Raw genomic sequence first — 23,070 nt, 5'->3', positions numbered from 1 at the left:
TTGCATGCCTGAGGCCCTGGGTTTGATTCCTCAGCACCACATAAGAAAAATTGTGGGAAGTGGCACTGTGGCTCAAGTGGTAGAGCGCTAGCCTTGAGCTGAAGAGCTGAGGGACAGTGCCCAGACCCAGAGTTCAGGCCTCACAATCAGACACCCCCCCCAAAAAAAAAAAAGAAAACCATATTCTTAAAAAATTTCAAGACTGAAGGTCTTATGCTAAGTATTCTCACTATGTACACAATAATAGCAATAACAAAACAATAATAATGGTAATAAGAATAAGAACAGGAGGAAACAGTGAGAGATAGATATAAGCATATTTCTTATAGTGGTCACAGTTTCACAGATATACATTTATTACTAAACTTACTGATGTATACACATACTTCATATATTGGCTTTCTAGAAGGTATCCCATAAGTCCCATAATATTTCTTACTCTTCTTTCTCCTATTCTTTTATTTTTCAGCCTAGATAATTTCAGTATTCTGTCTTTAAATTTGCTTTTCTTCTTGTTAATTCAGCTGTAGGTGTTATTAGTGTTTTTAAGTTTAGATACTGCATTCTTGAGCTCTATTATTTTTTTTCTGAATTAACAAATTCTACTTCCTTGCTGAACCTCTTATATTATGATATATTATTTCCAAATTATATTTGGTTACCTAATCTATATTCTCTTAAAACTGAGAGTGCTTATCGAGACAATTTTTAGAATTTCCCAACTGCATGTATGATACTATAGAAAGCTTTTTAATATGTATCATTATTGTTTTCTTAAATTCTCTTCTAAGTTTTTTTAAGAATTTATTTTTACAACAAGAAGCTGATGTTCCTTTTCAGGTGCTTTTGCTCTATGTACTAAAAACATTCTCAGATTTCATTCTGCCAGAGGAAATTTTTGAGTGAGGAAAGAAGTTACAGGACCACAATTTCTACTTGCAAATCTTTTTCCTAACTGGACATTCAATCCACTATTTTCTGATTTCTTCTGTACTTCCAAATCTTCCATTGTTCTGGATGTATCTTCCTACATCATCTGGTCGTTCAACAAATTTTAGTTTATCTTCCAGTTAGAAAGACACCGCAATCAAACGAGTGTGGAGAAACGTTATCACTTTTGAGCATTTCTCTTTCCTTGTTTTCTAAGGAGTAGGCATTAAATAAACGCTGGAATGCTCTGAATTTTAACAGCATTACACTCAAAGCACTTCCTGTCCATACAAGTACTTATCAAAAAAACAAGTACTTATCGAAATCGGTCTGGTCCAGCTTTCCTCACCCCTTTCCTCACATGAAAACGAAGAATATAAACAGTCCTGAAAGTTCTCTCAGGGCAACTGTCAACCCCCCTGCAGAGACGTTTGTCTCCTGCCCCAGAACAAAGGAGAAACGTTCTGTCTGCTGGTTCAGGCTGCAGGGCCCAGGCTCGCCACACCCAGTGGGTTTTTGCAGGGGTATTAGCTATCCAGACGCCTGGACACACAGGATCAACTTACCCAGGGTGAGCCAAATCTCTGCAAAGCACCTGGAAGAAGGAAAGAGGAGGCACAATCATGAAGCAAGCCTTACTTGAAGGGCGATCTGAGGCCAAGCCACCCTCATCTCCAAAAACTTTGAGTGCCCTAGTCATGCAAGCCCGGACTATGAAGTTGACTGCTCCAGCCCAGGAGGGCTGGCCTATGAAAAAGCTGAGTCTTGTACCCCAGGAAGACCGGCCTTCGCCCAGTGCCTTATCTTGGGATGAGCGGTCTATAAGAACCCAGAGTGTCATATCCACTGAAGAAAAGGCCTCAGACAAAGCCTTGAATCCCCTGTATCTCACAGTGATTCCAGCAGCCATGATGAAGTTTAGCAGGTTCCAGAAAAAGAAACAAGCTGAGACTGAACTCGCTGAGGGCCAGCCTGTAGGGACAGAAGAAAAAGCAAAGGTTATTGATGATACCTGTGGCTTGGCCTGTATAGTAATCCCCTGGTGTCAGCAGTTTAACAACGTTTACAGCTTCCTGGTTCTCTACTGCATCCTGGTGCTAGCTCAAGGTAAGTCTCAGGGTTGGGCTTGTTCTTGGGAAGGGAGTAGTGAAATGGACCTTAGGGTTTGCTTTAATGATGCACCGAAGAAGGAGGAAAAATGATGGGGGTTGGGGAGGAAGCGCCTTTCAGGAGCCCAGACTGAGGCGGTTCTTTTCAGACTTGTTCTTTTACTTTGTGTCTTACTTGTCTTACGTTCACAAGTGCCTCACTAACAAGGTGCACACTGCAGATAGTGAATGATGAGCTCCAGCCTCTAGAAAGCCAGCAAATTTTGGTGTTGTAAGGTTCTTTAATGTTGTTTGGTTACCAAAGTCTACATTTTGGTTTGAAGCCACAGGAGATTAAAATAAAATTGAAAACAAAGTGTTAGAGCACCAGGTTCTTTCTGGTTCTGCCCATTTGGGGACATTTAGAAATGCTACTTTCTATCTGGATTTTGTTTGCTTGCCTGTGAAATTGAGGGAACAGGGTGAGACTTAAAACTCAAAGGTGTTTGTTTTTGATCACCATATTTGTAGATTGTGGATTTGAAAGCCTTTAGAGGGAGTATAGCCCTAGCTATGTTCAACTAGATGTGGGTTGTTTATTAGTTTCTTTACATCATGACTGGAATTTGCATAACCTGATCTCCTTTCTTTCTAAAGTGCCATGTCAAAATATTGCTGGGTCATAGGGCAACTCTAGATTTAGTCTTTTGAGAAACCTCCATTGGACAAGTTTACAACAGTGTAGTAGTGTTCCCTTTTGGCCACATCCCCAACAGCATATGTTATTTGTTTTCTTCATGAGTATGCTAATTGGGGTGAGGTGAAATCTCAATGTTGTTTCAATCTGCATTTTGTTATGGCATAAGATGTTGAACATTTCTTCATGTATCTCTACTGGTCATACCAACTTCTGAGAAGTCTCTAGGATTTTAGCCCATTTATTAATAGGTTATTGTTTCTTTGAGAGTTTATTTTTGGTGGTATAATTTGTTGAGCTCTAAGGATACATGAAATATAACACACTTGTCTGATGCATAGTTAGTAAAAATCTTCTCCCATTCTGTGGGCCTTGTGTTTACCCAATAGAACACAAACAAGGCCACAGTAAAGCTATCAGCATAGCTAGATTCATTGTAGCATTACTTACCATAGCCAAGGTACAGAATTAACCCAGATGCCCCTCAGTAGATCAAAAATAGCGGTATATATACACAATGAAATTCCATGCTTTGTTAGAAAGAATGGCATTGCCCCATTCCTAAGGAAATGGAAAGACTTGAAAAAAATTGTAATAACTAAAGTAAGGAGGGGGCAACAATGCTTGATAAGAAATGTACTCATTATCTTGCCCATGTAATTGTAACCCCTCTGTACGATATTTTCACAATAAAAAATTAATTAATTTTAAAAAAGAAAAAAAAAGTACAGGAGAGTTTCATTTTGACATATCCATATATGCATATATAATGTACCTTGATCAGACTCACCTCACCCTTTCTAATACTTTCATTCTCCCTCCCCCATGCCTATCCAATATCAACCAGCTTTATCATTTCGTTTTCACCTACTTACATAGGTATTTTGACTATATTCCATTTGCCCTCCTACTAATACCAACACTCCAGATAGGACATGTTTTATATTCCTGTCACTCATTTTAAAAGTATTTATCAATTGTTCAAAGGGGTAACAGTACAGTGGAAAGTGAGGTATCTCACAAATTCATGTACTGCAATTAGAACAACTTCCTCATTTATTCTCTTTCCACATCCCTACTATTCTCAATTATTCAACAGCTTTCAGTCAGTTTCCTTTTACCATTTTTCACTCACAGATACAATATATTTCAGTTCACCCTTTAACATTCTGTAGGAGCCTCCTTTAATCTGAAATACTTATTTATGATTTCTCAACTTCTTAAGTCCTTGTAAATCTTAAAAAAAATTATGGTTCATTCACTCTGTAAGCTGAACTTCAACATGGATCTGAAATCTCCTCATCACTAAACTCATGCCATGCTTAGCTCTTCTCTCTTTCCATCTTTCTTCTCTTCGTTTCATTTGTTACAGTAATACAAAACTAATATATCTGGTATCTTTTAGAATTTATTATTCCTTTAAGTCATTTTGACTGGTCTAGATCCTTTGCCTTGTGTTTATGTTTTTTCAATCAATTTGTTCATTTATTTTGAACAAACCTACAATTTTGTGATTTTGTTAACTATGAATCCAGAGAGAATTGACTTTAAAATGCTGAATATTTGCATGACTGAATGGGAGATACATTCTCCAGTCCTTCTGCAATTTGGTAAATGAATGGATTTGTACAAACTAAAGTTTTATACATATACGATCATGTCATCTGTAAAGAGCATTTTACTTCTTTATTCTAGTCCTAAGGCTTTTTTACTTAATTGTAATGTATAGAATGTCCACTAAAATAGTGGAACTCTGAAAGGAAGTGACATATTGTGGATGAAGCATTCAGACTTCCTTTCATAGTTAAATATATCAACTATATGCATTTTTCCCAAAGATATCTGTTTTATTTTGAGCACATTCCCTTCACTTGTTAGCTTGCTAAGAATTTTTGTTACAATTAGATGTTTAATGTTATCAAGTGCTTTTCCTGCACTGTTGAGATCATCATAAAAGGTTTTAAAATTTATTCTTTTAAATTACAAATCAGATCTTTTAAATTTGGGCATTAATCAACATTGGATTCTTAGGAAACACCCTTATTACTTGATTAATGTTTTCTTAAAATATACATTGCTGGATTAAGTTTATGGAAGCTTTAATAATTTTTATTTCCATGAGAATATTGGTATATGATTGTCTTGTAATTATTTTGTCTATCTGTTATAACAGTTACCAGTGGCATTATTTAATTAATTAGGATCTGTATCCCTTGCTTTTTGTGAAAAAGTTTGTGAAGAATTATAAACTCTTTTATGAATCAATTTGTCTATTGTCTTTCAGTATTAAAATCAGTGTATTACCTCTGAATTCCAAATTAATCTTTTTTACTTGGTCTGTGAAAATGGGTTGAATCCTTTAAAAAAAAAGTTCTTTAAAAACAACAACAACTGGGGCTGGGAAGTGGCTCAGTGGTTGAGTGTTTGCCTTGCATGCATGAGGCCCTGGGTTCGATTCCTCAGCACCACATAAACAGAAAACGCCGGAAGTGATGCTGTGGCTCAAGTGGTAGAACGCTAGCCTTGAGCTGAAGAGCTGAGGGACAGCACCCAGGTCCAGAATTCAGGCCCCACGACTGACAAAACAACAACAACACAGAAAAACCTCTTGTGTACATGTCTTGGAGTTCATTAGTATTACTGTCCCCTATGATATCTCTCCTATTGTCACTGCATTTGACTTTGGTACCTTGGTATTGTATATATGGTTATTTGAATTAGTGAAGAGAAGGGGAACAACAGAATGGTGAGACAAAGACAAGGGGGAAACTGCTGCAAGAGTGGCGTACACAAGACAATATGTTGGAAATGATCTGTATAACTTGGGAGGGGTTTGGGGGAAGGAAAGTAGGAGAGAAATAAGGGAAGGAGTAACAAGTTTGACAAGAAATGTACTTATTACTTTACTTAGGTGACTGTAACCCCTCTAGACATCACCTTGACAATTAAAAAAAAAATCTTTGTTGTCTGCCTTGCTATACAAACTGGGAGTCACTTTCAGGCAATGAATTTAAAGCATGCAACACCTGTGGGTCTGTCCTGTGTTAGGATTATTCTATCACTGAGGTCGTCTTCATTCTTCATGCTCCATTACTCTCCCAGAGTTTAGGTTTATAGAGTGCTTCACTCTGCTTTTGCTTGAAGACACTGAATTGGCTCCTCTTAAGTTAAAGGGATGATGAGTTCTCTCATCACCCATCTCCCTGTCCTTCATTGCTGCCTAACTTATAACTGGAATCAGATATGGCCTTCACAGATTAATAACAAAATCTGCCCTAGGGGAAAATATCTTAGATAGAAGCTTTTCTTCCACTTCAGTAATTTTTCTAGGGATTAAGTAGTTAAGAATATGTAAAGCTACTTCTTCCAAAATGAATGAAAAGCTTCCTATTTGCACTTCCCATTATTAATATAAGAACATAAGTTTTGATGGGCTTCTGTGGTTTTCCAAAAACAAAGCTGCTGTGATACGTCTGGAATCATACGTAGAGAAAGTAAATATTATCTCAGTTGAAACTCGGAACAACACAACAAACCAGCATATTGCCTGGGTACCATTATGACCATTCCCTCCTAGGTTAGCCAGTATGTGAGTAGAGTAGCTGCGTATATGATATATCTCTCTGAATAGACAGAGTTATCCTGTGTGAATGTTCAGCAAAATAAATTGATTGTGGAAGAAGTTGTCAATAATGAAACAGACAGAAAAAGAATCTGGCACCTAGTTATTCTATTCCTGCTCACTAGGCTGTTACTATGATATTTTCATCAACAATGCAAGACATACAAGAGCTGATTTTAAGGTCTTATTTGCATCATTGCTGATGTAGGCATTGTACCATTGGGGGCCTGCCTTGCTATACTAGAACAGTAAAAGCCAACCCTATTTTAGTGGTACCCAGTCAGCTACCTAGTGGCAGACTGATTACAAAGTTCTATATCTTTTAGGGTATGAGTATTATGTTCTCATCAAAATATGTATTATTTTGCTCTGAGTTCTTGACTCCAGGGCTCTTCAAGCAGTACCATAATTGGATTAAATGAATATCTTATACATCATTGCTTCTAATGAAGAACTCACTTTGTTGCACAAGAGTACAGTTCATGCTTATGGTATTCACTGACTTATCTCAACAACAAGACTTTTTTTTGTCTTATACAAACCATAATACTCTATGAAAGAGTCAAAGTCAACAAATTCAGGATATTGTTTTCTAAGATAACAAATATGTTATCTGTTGTCAACTGGTAGAAGAGGTGAAAGTAGTGGGAAAAGGAAGTTATACATACAGCTGTGTTTTTATAACCATTTGAAACAACATTCAGACCCTGAGTTCAAGGGCCAGGATCAGCACACACACACACACACACACACACACACACACACACACACACACACGAGTTCATGTAGCAAGTATTTCATAGAAGTTAAGCTCAGAAAATGATTGTGAAATCCATACTTGTTTATAGGTTTTTAAATGTTCAGAATAATGTACAAAAGCACTGAAGTAAGTATAAATTAGGATTTGTTTTGATATGATAATGGTGATCTATTTTGTCTCTTAAAAGGGATATTATTCCTTTTGTTTCTTCTATTTCCATTTTAGGTACTGTGTTTGGCCTTGTAGACCTGAGCAATGCCAATTTTCACAAGGAATATGAAGTGAGAACATGGCAGAAACTGACCTTGACACTAACTTATGATGTTACCTCATGCCTGGCAGCATTATTTATAGCTTACTATGGAGGGAAGGGAAACAGAGCAAGGTGGATTGCATGTTCCTCCTTCCTAATAGGCTTTGGATCATTTCTATTTGCTGTCCCATATTTCAGTGCTAAAATTCATCGGTCAATGTTAGAAATAGAAGGTAAGATTTTCATGTGAGCCAGGTACCAGTGGCTCACGCCTGTAATCTTAGCTACTCAGGAGTGAGATTCCCGCCCCTCCTCTGCCCCCCCCCCCCAAAAAAACTGAATACTCCATTTTGGAAGTAGCGCTGTAGCTCAAGTGGTAGAGCGCTCACCTTGAGCTGAAGAGCTGAGGGACAGTGCCCAGGCCCAGAGTTCAAGCCCTATGACTGACCAAAAAACAAAACAAAACAAACTAAAAAATCAGGAGGCTGAGATCTGAGGATCATGGTTCAAAGCCAGTCTGGGCAGGAAAGTTTATGAGACTCATTTCCAGTTAACCACCAGAAAATCGGAAGTGGCAATATAGCTCAAGTGGTAGAGTGCTTGCCTTAAGCTGAAGAGCTCAGGGCTGGCGCCCAGGATCACAGTTCAAGCCCCACAACAAACAAGAAAGAAAGAAAAAAAGAAAGGAAGAAAGAAAAAAGAAAGAAAGGAAGGAACGAAGGAAGGAAGAAAGAAAGAAAAAAGAAGGAAGGAGAGAGAGGGAGGAAGGGAGGAAGGAAAGGAAGGGAGAAAAGCAGAAAGAGAAAGCGAGAGAGAGAGATCCCTAGCAAGGAGAAGAAATAACATTCTATGATAATTTGTATTAATTCTCATCAATTTTCATATAATATAAACCTTTTGGGAATTATAGTTCCTTCTGTCCTTTATAGAATGCTGTGATTAGATGAACACACTATACAGTTCCTTTAACTAAGCCTATTTAGAATCAGTATCTCTCAGTATCTCTGTGCTTGATATTAGAGGTGCAGAAATAACAAAATAATAAACTATCCATGCAGAAATTATCATTTTGCCCCTCTACTTAGATATGTTACTTATTATATTTGAAATATTCTTCTTCCTTCCTTTTTTCCCTTTCTTTCCTCTTTAAAGAAACTCCTTAATGACATATTTCCAGAATCTCCTAAAATAGTGCCAATAGCTGAGAAGCAACTTTTTTATAGGTGGAGGACTTTATACACTTCATATCACAACATTGTTTGTTAGAAGAAAGTTAGTTTAAAAAGAATTTAATAAAATAGGCACAAATTTAAAACAACGATTGCAAAAAACAAATATAGAAATACATTCAGAAGGTAAGCTTTGATTATTCAGATAGTGCAGGAAATTAGAAATACATTTATTTTAGAGTAAAAATTAGAAGAATATGATGTAAAATAGAGGAAAATGAGTATATGTTATGTGTGTGTATAAAGAAATATGTGTGATATATTGCTGCATACATACTACATATATGTAAACAGACATACATGTACATTTATTTTTGGTTTATAGCATTACTATCTCTTCCAGAGTTGCCATAAATATTTTTATTAGGGCATTTTTCTGAGAATATGATGATTGATTATATGACTACATTCAATGCAAATTAAATATTAGCTAAAAACAATAGCAGAATGGTAGCTATAGCTTATAGACAGAAAATACTTGATAATGACTATATATTCATTGTGTGCTTAACTGTTTAATTCAATTAAAATTTTAATTGAATTGTTATCTTTTCAAAAGATATTTGCCAGGAAAACAAGAATATCAATTTTTGCCCAAGATCTGGAACAGTATTCCAAATCAAGTATCTAGTTTGCTTTATCCTTGGACAGATGGTTCAAGGAATTGCAGGAATGGCTCTTTATATCCTTGGGATGACCCTTCTTGACGACAACGTCTCTACCTACTCATCTGGCATCTATTTAGGCAAGTTTTTCTTCTTTTTAATGATTAAGTCATTTTGAATTTTCACTGAGATTTCATAGGTTTTATGGAAAATACCAGGAGCTGGGTGCTGGTGGCTCTGCTTAGCTACTCAGGAGGCTGAGATCTGAGAATCACAATTTAAAGCCAGCTTGGAAAGGAAAGTCCATGAAACTCTTATCTCCAATTAACCACCAGAACACCACAAGTACTGCTGTGCTCAAAGTGGTAGAGTGCTAGCCTTGATCAAAATTGCTCAGGGACAGCGCCCAGGCCCTGAGTTCAGGCCTCATGATTGACCAAAAAAAAAGATACCAGGAATTGAATTCAAGGCATATTACCTCTTGAGTTATTTTCCAGTTCTATTTGGTTTGTTTGTTTTGTTTTTTCAGATAGGATCTCCAATTTTTGCCTCCCAGTAGCAGGAACCAAAATTGTACACCACCATGTCTATCTTTTTTTAAAATCAAGATTCAACTATTTTATTTGAATATCTGGGACTTTGCAATTTGCTTTTGTATTTAATTTTACATTTTTATTGGTATTACAAGGTGATGTGCAGAGGGATTACTGTCAGGTAATGAGTCAGGTAATGAGTACATTTCTTTTTGGACAATGCCACCTTTTCCTTCGCTTTTCCCATTTCCCCCTCTTATCAGTGCCTATAAGTTTCACAGTTGATTTTCCATAAAGTTTCCTCTACTATCCTGACTACATTTGTTCACCCTTCTTCCATCCATTTCTGAGCCTCTGTGCTCCCACGAAAGACATGAAACACAACAACAACAACAACAGAACCCACAAAAGCAAAAACAAATGACACCTCCACTACTACCATGACCAATAACAACAACAACAAACCATGTTTCCATTTCATTAAATTTGTTTTGATAAACAGTATTTTGAGATTGCAGCAGCATTACTCCTTTGGGTTCATCCCTGAATGGTATTCCTATCTTCTTTGCAGGATTGACTTTCTCTAACTTTTGCTTGGGCTGGCCTTGAACCACCTATTTTTGCCTCTTATTTAGCTGAGAAAACAGGCATATCATGATGTCCAGTGAACTTTTGAATTTTGATGGTAACCTTTTAACTGATAGAATAATGCTAAGTATTGGTTCTGTGATGACATTGTTATAAATGCTAGTTTTTATGATTAGCATAAATAAATTAAAAGATCACTCCAAATCACCTAGTTCTGAGAAGTGACTTGGGATTTGGAATTCAAGTCTTCTTCATGCATTGAAAATACATACAACAATAGAAAAACACATACTTTTTATGTTGTAGAAAATATCAATCTATCAATCAATCAATTGATTGATCTATCTTAATGTCAAGTTATATAGGTTAAAATCAATTTCTCCCATGGAGAAGGAATCTAAAATTATTGGGTTGAATAATCAGAAATGTAATATTTTAAAACCTGGAGATACAGGTTGAAAGCCCTTGTGTTTATTGTTATATGCCTCATCAGTAGATTCAGGGTGATGATAGAGCATTTATCATTGCACTAATCTGCTTAGATCCATTAACTTGATTTTGGGATTACTCAGTATATTGAAGCTTACTGAAAACATAATGCAGTTCACTTTATCAAGGAGACAAATGATCTGTGTTTAACTGAAACTGAACATGGCATGAGTTTCCTTATCTACAGTATTTTATGCAAGAGCATCATATAATAAGTAAGCATGGCTACATTTCAGAATAATATATTTTTTCTGCAATGTATTCTGCAACTGATAGGTCATTTATAGTACAATATATTTGTAGAGGTTCTATAATAATTATATTTAGTAAAATGAAAAATTGTTTTTATATATTTATTGTTACAGTACTTTGTATTGGAATAATACACTTTTCCATCAAAGATAAGAAAAATCATGTCAGTAGGCCAAAATAGAGAATATTGATTTTTATATTCATTTTTACAAAAAAATACTCATGATAATTTGGTAGTTGTTGGTCAAGAACAGTAACAAATTTCTGTTTGACTTTCAATTCTATTGCAAGCCAATTAATCACATTTCCTTGTAATATGGGAAAGGACACTGAATTTCCACCTCCTGCCACTGTGGCAGATAAAGTAAAAAAGATATGGAAGTGATGATGCAAAAGTATCATGTTACTATGGGGCCTTAGTAATAGGAATATAGTGTATTGAACTTATATTCATATTAAATATAGACCCGTTCTATTAAAATATGCCAGGTTTCAATGGCTCATGCCTGTAATCCTAGCTACCTAAGGGGCTGAGATCTGAGGATTGTGATTCAAAGCCATCCTGGGCAGGAAAATCTGTGAGATTCTGATCTCCAGTCAACTAGCAGAAAGCCAGAAATGGAGTTGTGGCTCATGTGGTAGGACATTAGCCTTGAGTTCAAAAGATCAGGAACAGTGTTCAGGTCTTGAGTTCAAGCCCCAGGACTGGTACACAGACACAGATACAGACACACACCCACATCATATATGTATAATTATATAGAAGAAATTAAGTTTCTCTGTTACTGGATTGTGTGATGGTTAATTTTATATGCATCTTGTCTAGGTTATGACACTTAGACAATTTTTAGCAGAAGTTCCTACAATTAGATGATTTTAAATTGTTGCAAACAGTTACAGTCAGTAGACTTTGAGTAAAGCAATATAACTCTCATAATATAGGGTGAGTTGCAGCCTGTGAATTTACAGCCCTAACAACAAAGACTGAAGTCTTTGTAACAAGAAGTAGTTCTGCTTGAACACTGAAATTTTAGCCTGCTGGGACATACTTTACAAGCATGAAATTTTTTGTGCTCCATACTTTTGTAAAACAATTCCAATATCTTAAAACATAACTTTCTCTCTTCTTTCTCTCTCTTCACCTCAATCCCTTACCCACATTGTCCCTACAATATAGACACATAGTGTCCCCTATTAGAATGTTTCCCTGAAGAATTTAAACTAATTTGAAATATATAGGAAAAGCTTTCAGAAATAATCCATTTATATCAATTAATTTTTATCATGTTTACCCATGTCTTTATGTTTAATGTTTATTTGATAGGTATTGGTGATGCTTCAGAAATATTAGGATACGGTTTGGGTTTTACAGTAGGAGCACCACATCTTAAAACTAATAATAACACTTTAATGCAAAGGTAAGACATTTTCTTTCCTTTTATTTTTGTTTATGTATGAAACATTTATTGAAGTGACAGTATAGCTTGCAAATATGTTTGTATAATTTTAATGCAGCTATTCTTAAGAAAAATATACCAAATGTTGCTGTTTTGCCTATGCATGCCTTAAAGTATAAAATAAATTTGAAGTGTGTATTTGTATTTTTGCTACTTATATAATCAAAACCACTAGATATCATGCCAGTCTTACTATTAATTCTTTCTGTATTCTTTTTGGTGATTAGAAACTATACCTCTCAAAACTAAAATCATACAACTTCCCCATTCCAAGTCTATTTCATCTGTGGGAATCATCATTCTACTTTCTGCTTTAAAAGAGTCAATTTACTGTTTGGAGCAACTAGAAGTCAACACCATGGGGAATAGCATAGGGCACAATTCAAGAGTCATTGCAATAGTCATTGAAAGAAGTTGAGATATCCAGTAACTACTGAAAATCATGAGTTATGGGATACTCTTGAGGTTAATACAAATTCCTGGGCAATTCTAACTTGCCCTTTGAACTCTGGACAAAGCCTAGAATTCTTGCCAATCAAAGCTATCCACTTGTTATGTACAGAATGTGGAATGCTGAGTGTAACTGATGAAAATGAGACATTTGCAACATCTTCTACCATAATGTTTTAAGTTTGTGTTAGAATTGCATGATATAATCCCATGATTGATAGTAACTACAGTAAATATTGTTTTATATAATTATTTAATTTTATTTGTTGCTGGTCCTGAAGCTTGAACTAAGGATCTGGGCACTGTGGCTGAGCTCCTTTTTCTCAAGGCTAATGCTCTACCACTTGAGCCACAGCACCACTTTAGGCTTTTTCTGAGTAGTTTATTAGAGATAAGAGTCTTAAAGACTTTTCTGCTCAGACTGGCTTTGAACCATGATCCTCAGATTCCAGCCTCTTGAGTAGCTAGGATTATAGGCATGAGCCAATAGTATCCAGCTTAGAATTACTATTATTTTATTTTACTGAGAAGGAGGAAAAAGGCAAAAGAATACAAATTTCTATTATTTTCCTGGTTGTTGCAATTTGAATAACTATACATAGACTTTACTGCCTTCACAAGTACTAAGAAATCAGATGATAGATCATTTATACCTGGTTTTAGTATAACAGTAAAAAAAAAATTAAGAAATTGGAAATGAGTTACTCACATTATCATTCTCCCATCCCCAATAAATCCATCATGGAGAGAGACTAATTTACTTTGGAGAGGGAGAAGTCACAAGTCCAGGCTGTAGACATGAAACACAATACTGGAAAGAGCTTTGTGACTTCCAGTGCAGGCCCAATATCTAAGACTGAGCTTCTTCAACTGTTTCAGCCAGATATCCAAGTAGTTAACTCCAGTTCCTCTTCCTCTGATCACATAGAGAAGGATGGAGGCAAGTTATCACCCTCAGAAGGATTGAGAGAAAGCTAGCATAGGACTCTTGTCTTGGAGTTCAATGCTGGGTTTAGCTCCATGAAGAAACCACAGGACTTTATACCCAAAGCAAGGGTCACAAATGGAGTTTTTGGAATGGCCTAAATATAAGGCATGATGTATGTAATGAATCTGTATTTCATCCTATATTAGTAATTTTCCAGTAAGCTGGGGCCAACCTCCTCTTTTAATTGACTGTTGTATGTTGATTTTATATGTTTCTACTTTTCATAAATATTTGTGAACTTGGAGAGTTTCTGCCTAGAATATTTCTGGCTTTCAAGAAATTATCTTTATGTGGTTGTACAAGGGAGCAATTGTATAGCAAAGCAATATATGAATACATCTTGATCTAGGTTACCCTCCTTTCAACTGACTCTTTCCTTCATTTCTTAATTTTGTGGTATATACAATAAATTCATGACTATATTCTTTCCCCTTCTCCTCCACTGTCTACCATTCTCCCCTTGCCCTCTCACTACCTATTTCTGGGAGCTTACTTTGTTGGGCTTTCACTTAGTCTTTCTAATAAATTATAGTATTTGAGCTATCCGTTGTGTCTATTATACTTAAGTCAATTCATTTGGTACTGCTTGCATACCACCCAGGCTATTTACTTATAGACTTATAGGCACATTCTATCTGCCACTAATGAAAAAACAAACATGTATGCTTTGTTTCTCTGAGTCTATATTATTTCACTTAATATAATTCTTTCCAAATATTTCCATTTCCTTATGAATGGTATAATAACATTACTCATAATGGATGAGTAACATTCCATTATGTACAGATACCACATTTTCTCAATCCATTTTGATTGAGGAGCATCTAGGCTGATTCCACATTTTAACTATGGTGAATAGTGTTGCAGTGAACATGGTTGTGCTAGTGGTTTTACTGAAGCCTTGTTTGTGTTCTATTGAATTGATACCCAGAGTGGATCATATTGTCTGCAAATAGGGATAATTTGATTTCTTGGTTTCCTATTTGTATTTTTATTTCTTTCATTTCTTTTATTTCTTTGACTAAAGAATTCAAGCATGGCATTAAATAAGTATGAAATAGGGGATGGGAAGGTGGCTCAGTGGTAGAGCTCTTGCCTTGCATGCCTGAGGCCCTGGGTTCGATTCCTCAGCACCACATAAGCAAGAAGAAAAAAGCTGGAAGTGGCGCTGTGGCTCAAGTGGCAGAGCTCTAGCCTTGAGTTGAAGAGCTGAGGGACAATGCCCATGCCCAGAGTTCAGGCCCCATGACCAGACCCCCCCCAAAAAATAAGTATGAAATAAAAAGACACACCTCATTTCTACTTTTTAGTTTCCACCCATCAGTATAATAGCTGTTAGTTGACTATATATAGTCTCTATTTTGTAAAGGTATAGTCTTCCTATTTCTAGTTTCTTTGGGGGGGGATTTTTATCATGAAATGATGGTGGAATTGTTTTCAAAGCCTTTTTATACATGCATTGAAATAATTGTATGATTGTTTTCATATTTGATTGTTTATGTGCTCTGTTATACTTAGTAATGATTTTTACTACCACATATTAAACTTGACCGTATGTACAGGTTGTATTCTTATTTCTTTAGTCTATCCTCTGGTATACCTTTCTATTTCCATGACAGTACTACATTGTTTAATTGCTGGTTTATTTTATTTATTTATTTGATTATTTATTTTGTTGGTCATGGGGCTTGATCTCAGGACCTAGGTGCTGTCCCTGAGCTTTTTTGCTCAAGGTTAGTGATCTATCACTTTGAGCCACAGCACCAATTCCAATTTTCCAAAATAAGAATCTCACAGACTTTCCTGCTGGAGCTAGTTTTAAAACACAATCTTCAGATCTCACCCTCCAGAGTAGCTAGGATAACAAGTGTGAGCCAATAGCACCTGGCCAAAATTGCTGAAGTGTTATTGCATGTTTTACTATTTGATCATACACACACACACACACACACACACACACACACACACACACACACACATATCCACTCATTATTCTCATTATTGTTCCTTATTCAATATCAGGGCTTTTGTTTTTCAAAATTTCTCTGCCAGGTAATTCACTATTATCAAGTATTTTCATTTCAATTGAAATTTTCAATGTATCAATTTGGGAATAATTGTCATCTTTCCATGCCCAAAAGTAACATGTTGTACTACTATCTGCAAATTTAATGCCCTTCAATGAATTTTATTGTATTCTTTATTGAATGTATCCAATTAAGCTTATGCCTAGCTGTGTTAATGTTGTGCATATAATCATAGTGATATTTCATTTTCTGATCAAATGATTCTAGTAGGAAGAAATTATTTTAATTCCTAAGTATGTTTGATAAATATAAGCCACTTTATCAGATTTTACCTTGTTCTATATAGGATTTTTTTGATGATGCCCCTCACTTTTCTAGGTTACAATTCTATGTAAACATGTAATAATCACATTAAGTATGTGTATACTTAGAATACATATCTACATTTAAAGTGAAAAATAAAACTTTTATATAAGTAACAAAGAGTTAGTTGTGGTGTTGCACACCTGTAAGACCTTTGGAGGCTGAAGCAAGAGAGTGTCGAAGCAGATGGATGACCAGCCAAGGCAACTTTCAAAGACCCTATCCAAAGGAGGTGGGATGCTGGGATTGGTGGCTCATGCCTTTAATCTTAGCTACTCAGGAGGCTGAGATCTGAGGATTGCAATTCTAAGCCAGCTCGAGCAAGAAAGTCAGCGAGACTCATATCAAAGTAAGCACCCAAAAAATCTGGAACTGGAGCTGTGATTCAAAGTGGTAGAGCTAGTGCACAACATGCCTTACCCATAAAACCTCAGGGATAGCACTCAGCTGGGACAGCACCCAGCCCCCTGAGTTCAACCCCATGACAGAAAGAAAGAAAGAAAGAAAGAAAGAAAGAAAGAAAGAAAGAAAGAAAGAAAAGGGAAAGAAAAACAGAGGTGGCAATTGAGGTCATTTTCAGCACTCTTTCCTATTATGTTTGAGGCAATGAGTTTAATGCTCACTACAGTAAGAAGAACAATGTAAAGAAGGGAAGATGTAGCTACAGTAAGAAGAACAATGTAAAGAAGGGAAGATGTAGCTTGAGTGGTAATTTGGAATAAGAAATGGACATTGCAACCCTACATCATGCTTGACTGATATTTTTATTATTCAATAAGGCCAGAAATAGATATAAAATCATCCAAACAGTGAAAAGTCTGGGGATATATTCCCAGACCTATGAACCAGGATTCACTGGATCTTGGTTGATAACAGGGTCACCTGTGAGAAACCTAACCCTTCCAGTTGAGGTTCCTGGGGATATGGTCATTGTACTTCCATGATTGGTTAGAGACACTCTTCAGTGGTGTGTGGGGTGAACATATTGGGGGTATAAGTTTCTCCAAATCTCTTCTCTTATATAAAATGAATCCATAAAAAAATGCTCTACAAATATTCTTTATTGGCCTTAACCACAGATAAAGCATTCTGAAATTTCAAACACTATGAGAAAGAGAAAATGAACAAATCCTAGCAGAAAATCTTTCCTGTCCTACCCTACCCATTGCAAGATTCTGAGAGAAGCAAAAGGACATTAAAAAAAAAACCACAGGGAGGAACAGAAAACAAGCAAGAGATATTTGTGATTCAAAGGGTCATGTGACATGAAAGATCAGTTATGCAAACCCCAAATCATACTTGCCATAATGCATGATTTAAAGAGACAGGAATAGTTTTAGTTTATTTTTATTTTTATTAAATTTTAAATTTATTGTCAAGGTTCTATACAGAGAGGTTAAAGTTAAATAAGTAAGGTAGTGATTACATTTCTTGTCTAACTTGTTATTCCCACCCTCATTTGCTCCCTCTTTCTCTCCCCTCATTTGCTCCAAGTTGTACAGATTGTCATGCGAGTATTGCTGTTGCATAGGCCCCACTTGGTCCTTTTTCTCACCATTTTATTATTCCCCTTCCCTTCCTTAGTTCAGAGTAACGTATAGACAATTTCCAGGGTATAAAAATCGAATACAGTGACAACAGGGGGTAAACCATATTGGGAATGAACACATACAGAGAGAGAGGAGGGGAAGGAGAGAGAGATCGAGATCACATAGTACATGGAGAACAACAACAAAGAAAAACCTTTTATTTCCATGGCTTGGAGTTCATTTTCCTTAGCATCCTCTTATATGGTCATATGTACATAGCTATTCAGCTATTCTACTCATCTGCTAAGATTATCCTAGATGTATACTAATTATTACAAATAAGGGAAACCATGGGACCTATGTTTCTTTGGGCCTGGCTTACTTCACTTAATATGATTTTTTTCCAAGTCTTTCCATTTCCTTAAAATGGGGTAGTGTCATTCTTTCTGATAGAAGCATAAAATTCCATTGTATATAGTCCACATTTTCTTAATCTATTCATCTACTGAGGGACATCTGGATTGGCTCCATATTTTAACTATAGTGAATAATGCTGTGATAAACATAGTTGTGCTGGTAACTTTAGTATGGCCCTGTTTGTGATCATTTAGGTAAATGTCCAGATGTGGGATTGCTGGGTCATAGGGGAGCTTTTTGTGTAGTCTTTTGAGGAACCTCCATACTGCTTTCCAGAGTGGTTGAACAAGTTGACAGGAATGATTTTAAAGGAGAGGCAAAACTTAAAAGAGTCTTTCAAAGGCAAAGCTATTGATATAAAAAAATAAGTAAGAACAAATAAAACCTGTTTTACTGTCTTATTGGCATCAAGGAAAAGAAAGAAGAAGGCTGCACTGGTGGCTCATGCCTATAATCCTAGATTCTCCTAGAGAATCTAGGAATGAGATCTGAGAATTGCAGTTCAAAGCCAGCCCAAGCAGGACAATCTGACTCTAATCTCCAATAAACCACTTGTGAACTGGAAGTAGAACTCTGGCTCAAGTGATAGAGTGCTAGCACTGAGCAAAAATGCTGAGGTTCAGAGCCCAGTTCCTGAGTTCAAACCCCAGTAGAGATGAAAGGAAGAAAAGAAGGAAGGAAGGAAGGAAGGAGGGAGGGAGGGAAGGAAGGAAGGAGGGAGGGAAGGAATGAAGGAAGGAGATTGAAAAAGAGATAGAGACAGATATTTAGGCCAAAGTGATACATATATAATTAAAATCTAACAATAGCTTCTTGTCATCTAAACTAACAAAAATACTGGAAAATTACCAACAAACAGAAAATGTTCACTCTTTTCCTTTCTCTGATTCTCTGATTATGACTTTATTTTAATAAAAGGCTGTACATTCAGGTTTTTCATATTTTTCCATTGAAGCTCTACCTACTATGAGAGTGATCAACCTATAAAATGGTACTCAACTTGGTGGATGGATTTTCTTTTAGTCTCTGCAGTTGCATGGTCCACATTTATACCACTTTCATGCTTTCCAACTGTTATGTTAGGTGAGTATAAAAATATAACTCATTACTGTTTTTCCTCCCTAAAACTCGGTATCAGAGCATGCCTGAACTACATTTTAACTTTTTTGCGGGGTGTGTGTGTGTGTGTGTGTGTGTGTGTGTAAATGCCCCTTATATTGGTGGAGGGCTATCATACAGTGTCAAGTCCCCTGTTTTTGAACAAATGAAATGACTGCTGACAAATATTTAATTGATATAGCAAAATTTCATATGTATATATTTTCATTTATTTTCTTTCAATAATATCTTATATCTAGAGTTCACAATTGTCTTTTAAAATTCAAGTATACTGAAATCTACTTGCCAAGCATTGTTTAATATATGTACTACTACCTCACATGATTTTTCTAAGACAGTATTGAAATAATTATTGTGGAAACATTACAAAGCACATAGAGAAATCAAGTTGGTTTTGTTTTTTTTTTACATTAAGTACGGGCTTGTTTTAGTATAACAAGATCAATAGGGAGACATTGAAAATGGGGAGAAACAAAACATTTCCTTTTCTCTATGAAAGAAATGCAAGTTAAAGGCTCAAAATGAAAGTATCTCTAGCTTTTATACTTCCCTTTTTAATTTTCAAGTTGATGTACAGAGGGGTTGCAGCTACATAAGCAAAGTAATAAGTACATTTCTTGTCAAACTTTTTACACCTTAGCTTATTTTCTCCCACTTCCCCCACCAATACCCTCTCCCCAGAGTTGTACAGATTATTTCCAGCGCATTGTCTTGTGAATATCGCTGTTGCATTGGTTCCCCCCTGTCCCTTGTCTGAGCTGGGAGAATCGAAGTGGTCTTGTTGGTAAGCAACTCCCAGGCCTAAGACAATGAATAAGATGGGTGAGGCTTACAACAGGTAGCATTCACAGCTCCTTTGGCCATACATACTTGTCATGGTTTCTGTCTTTATAGATCTTCAAGGAGCCTTGTGACTTCTTAGCATCTCAAAGGAGAGGATAAATTCATATAGACCTTTTACATCACCTATTCTTGTAACTTAATATCTAAAAGAAGGTAGTAAGAGAAACACTTTACTATCCTTTGCCTCAGTCTAGCCCTATTAATAATAATTAATTTTAGTTGACCTTATCTATCTTTCATGCCTAAATGCCTTTTGTCCTTTTTAATTTAAAAAGTGTATGGAGGGCCAATATGGTATTTTCAATAGCAGACTTGGGTTGAGAATGGACTGTTGGCCCTGTTTAGAAAAGGGAACTGAAAGTCATTTTCCTATCATATTTAGGAAGCAGCACAGAAAACTTGGGAAGCAGGTAATTCAATTGTTAGGCTACCATGATTAGGACCAGAAGACAAGTTACTTTTTATTAAAAGAGATGCCAAAGAGAAATTAGTTTAAAAAATCCCTTAAAAGTAAAAATGTATTTCCTGTGTGTGAAAAAGGCTAATAATATGCAAAGAATTATAAAATATAAAACAATGTTATACTCAAACTCCATTAATTTAACATGTTGAATCCCTCCTTATCCACAGAAACAAATGAAATTGGCAACCTAGTAATGACCCAGTTATAGTTCTACTATATAAACAGTGTACTACTTCAATACTAAATACCTTCTGATACAGGAGGTTGATTTTAAATCCTTTAAATCCTTATAGGAATAACACTTTTCAGTTCTTAATGAGTTTAGAGGGTTTTGTACAATTATTTTAAAATAATATAAATAAAAGAGTAACTTTTAAAAAGGCCTTTCTTTCCTTAGTAGCCAAGAGATAACTGCCCAGTGTAATAATATGGCCTAGATAATTAAATGGCACAATAGAATAATAATTGGTTGTGCCATGATAATATATGCTTAAGGGTTAGGAATAAGATACACAATTAAATTGCCCATGTGAAATATTCAGGTGTGATCATCCATTATTCAGAACCTAGTAGATTTAAATTACTTTTGAAAGAGGTGCCGCAGTGACTCAATCTTGCTATTGGTTTTGATACAGGGTCTCACTACATAGTTTGGACTGCCCTGGAACTCACTGTACCTCCTAAGTACTGAGATTAGAGCCACTATGCCCAGTATGAATCCATTTGGACTCTTGTAACTTTCTCTTTTGTCTCAACAGATTTTTTTTCTGAATAGATCTTGACCATTCTGGGCATCCATTTTCAGCTCAACCTTTGTCTGCCCTGCAGATAATGTTCTGGCATCTCTGCTCACTATGGTTAGAAATTTTACATTCAAGGTACCATCCATGAACTTGATTGAAATTTCCTCAGAGGAAGATGCAAACTGCTGGTGGCAAAAACCTATAAGCCAGTTTTTCATTTGCAAATGTTACTAAGAACAATATTTTAAAAACAGTTTTGGTATTGTGGTTTTAGAGCATTAGGTTTTAGTTTTGTTTTAGCACATTGCATTTTAATCCAATAAGATTCTGGTATTTTTCCTAATTACTGGATATGTCATAAGATTCTTTTGCTTGTTAATGTATAGGTTCAGAAAAGATAAAGGCTGAGAAAAAGAAAGAAAACACCTTGATTTACACCAAAGATAAGGAATCTGAAGCTAACATTAAGGATTTATTTGTTTCTGTTTGGGTAAAGTAAAATATTCTCCATGAACAATTCAGTTTTTGATAATGGGTTTAAGAAAATAAGCATGTATATTCAATTTTATATGTACTTTTGGGGGAATCATGAGCCCCCCTAGGTCATTAAGGTTGTACCTCAAAGAGAATTGTGGGACTCTCTTCCTGTTTGTTTTTTTTAATTCTCATGTGTCTTGGCTGTGCAGCATGAGGATTCCCAAGGCACACAGGATCAACCAATCACATACAAAGTCTTTAAAACTGTGACCCCACATAAACTTTTTCTCAATACTACCTCAGATATTTGTTATAGTCATAGAAAGATGACTAACACAGGTACGCCAAGGTGAGGTAGCTAGATCATGTGGTAAATTTGTTTTTAGGTTTTTGAGAAACATCAAGTCTGATTTTTATAAAACTAGACTAATCCATATTTCCACCAAAAGTGTATGAGCTCCTTTTCGCCCACATCCTTAACAATTTTTTTCTTTTTAACAGTAGCCATTCTAACTGCTGTAATTCTACTTGGATTTTTATTTCCATTGTGACAGTTTTATTGATTTTTTTACTCATATTTCTAACTGTTTGCATTTCTCCTTTTGAGAACTCTCTATTAGCTTATGTTCTAGTCTTAAATTGGGTATTTTGTTATTAAAAATTTTCATTTGTTTATTCTGGATATTAATCCTTTGACAATTAATTCAGTTGGCAGTTATTGTCTCCTGTTCTCTAGGTATTCTCTTCATTTGGTCATTGTTTTCTCTGCTGCAGTGCTTTAGTTTTATATAACCCCATATGTCTATTTTTATTTCCTGTTCTTTTGGAATCATCTTAAAAATATTACCTGTACTCATCTTTTGTAGAGTAATTCTAACAAGGGGTCAAGTTTCAGTCTTCTGAAAATGAACACCCAGTTCCCCAAAGCCTATCCTTTCTCCAATCTATATTTTTGGCACATTTGTCATCAATCTGCACACTGTAGATACATGTCTTTATTTCTAAACTATCTACCTGCCCATTAGTTTTCATATCAGCAACATGATCCTTTGGTAAATATGACTCTGTGCTGCCTGCCTGCCTGCCTGCCTGTCTTCCTTCCTTCCTTCCTTCCTTCCTTCCTTCCTTCCTTCCTTCCTTCCTTCCTT

At 35.8% G+C, this 23,070-nt stretch overlaps 1 protein-coding gene across 1 annotated transcript in view; it reads left to right on the top strand.

Annotated features, from left to right (window-relative positions):
- The first annotated feature begins 1,553 nt into the window (after positions 1-1,553).
- Positions 1,554-23,070, top strand: part of Slco6a1 (solute carrier organic anion transporter family, member 6A1) — a 63,151-nt gene continuing 41,634 nt past the window's right edge. Inside the window, exons 1-6 of the mRNA XM_013022017.1 lie at positions 1,554-2,037; positions 7,323-7,583; positions 9,139-9,324; positions 12,371-12,464; positions 19,233-19,360; positions 21,832-21,935. Of these exons, the coding sequence (XP_012877471.1) occupies positions 1,554-2,037; positions 7,323-7,583; positions 9,139-9,324; positions 12,371-12,464; positions 19,233-19,360; positions 21,832-21,935 (1,257 nt within the window). The remainder of the gene's footprint in view (positions 2,038-7,322; positions 7,584-9,138; positions 9,325-12,370; positions 12,465-19,232; positions 19,361-21,831; positions 21,936-23,070) is intronic.

The sequence above is a fragment of the Dipodomys ordii genome, unplaced genomic scaffold (assembly GCF_000151885.1).
Source record: "Dipodomys ordii isolate 6190 unplaced genomic scaffold, Dord_2.0 Scaffold59, whole genome shotgun sequence".
Lineage (NCBI taxonomy): Eukaryota > Metazoa > Chordata > Mammalia > Rodentia > Heteromyidae > Dipodomys > Dipodomys ordii.
The sequence above is the reverse complement of the archived record's forward strand: the minus strand, read 5'-3'. Positions and strand labels throughout refer to the sequence as shown.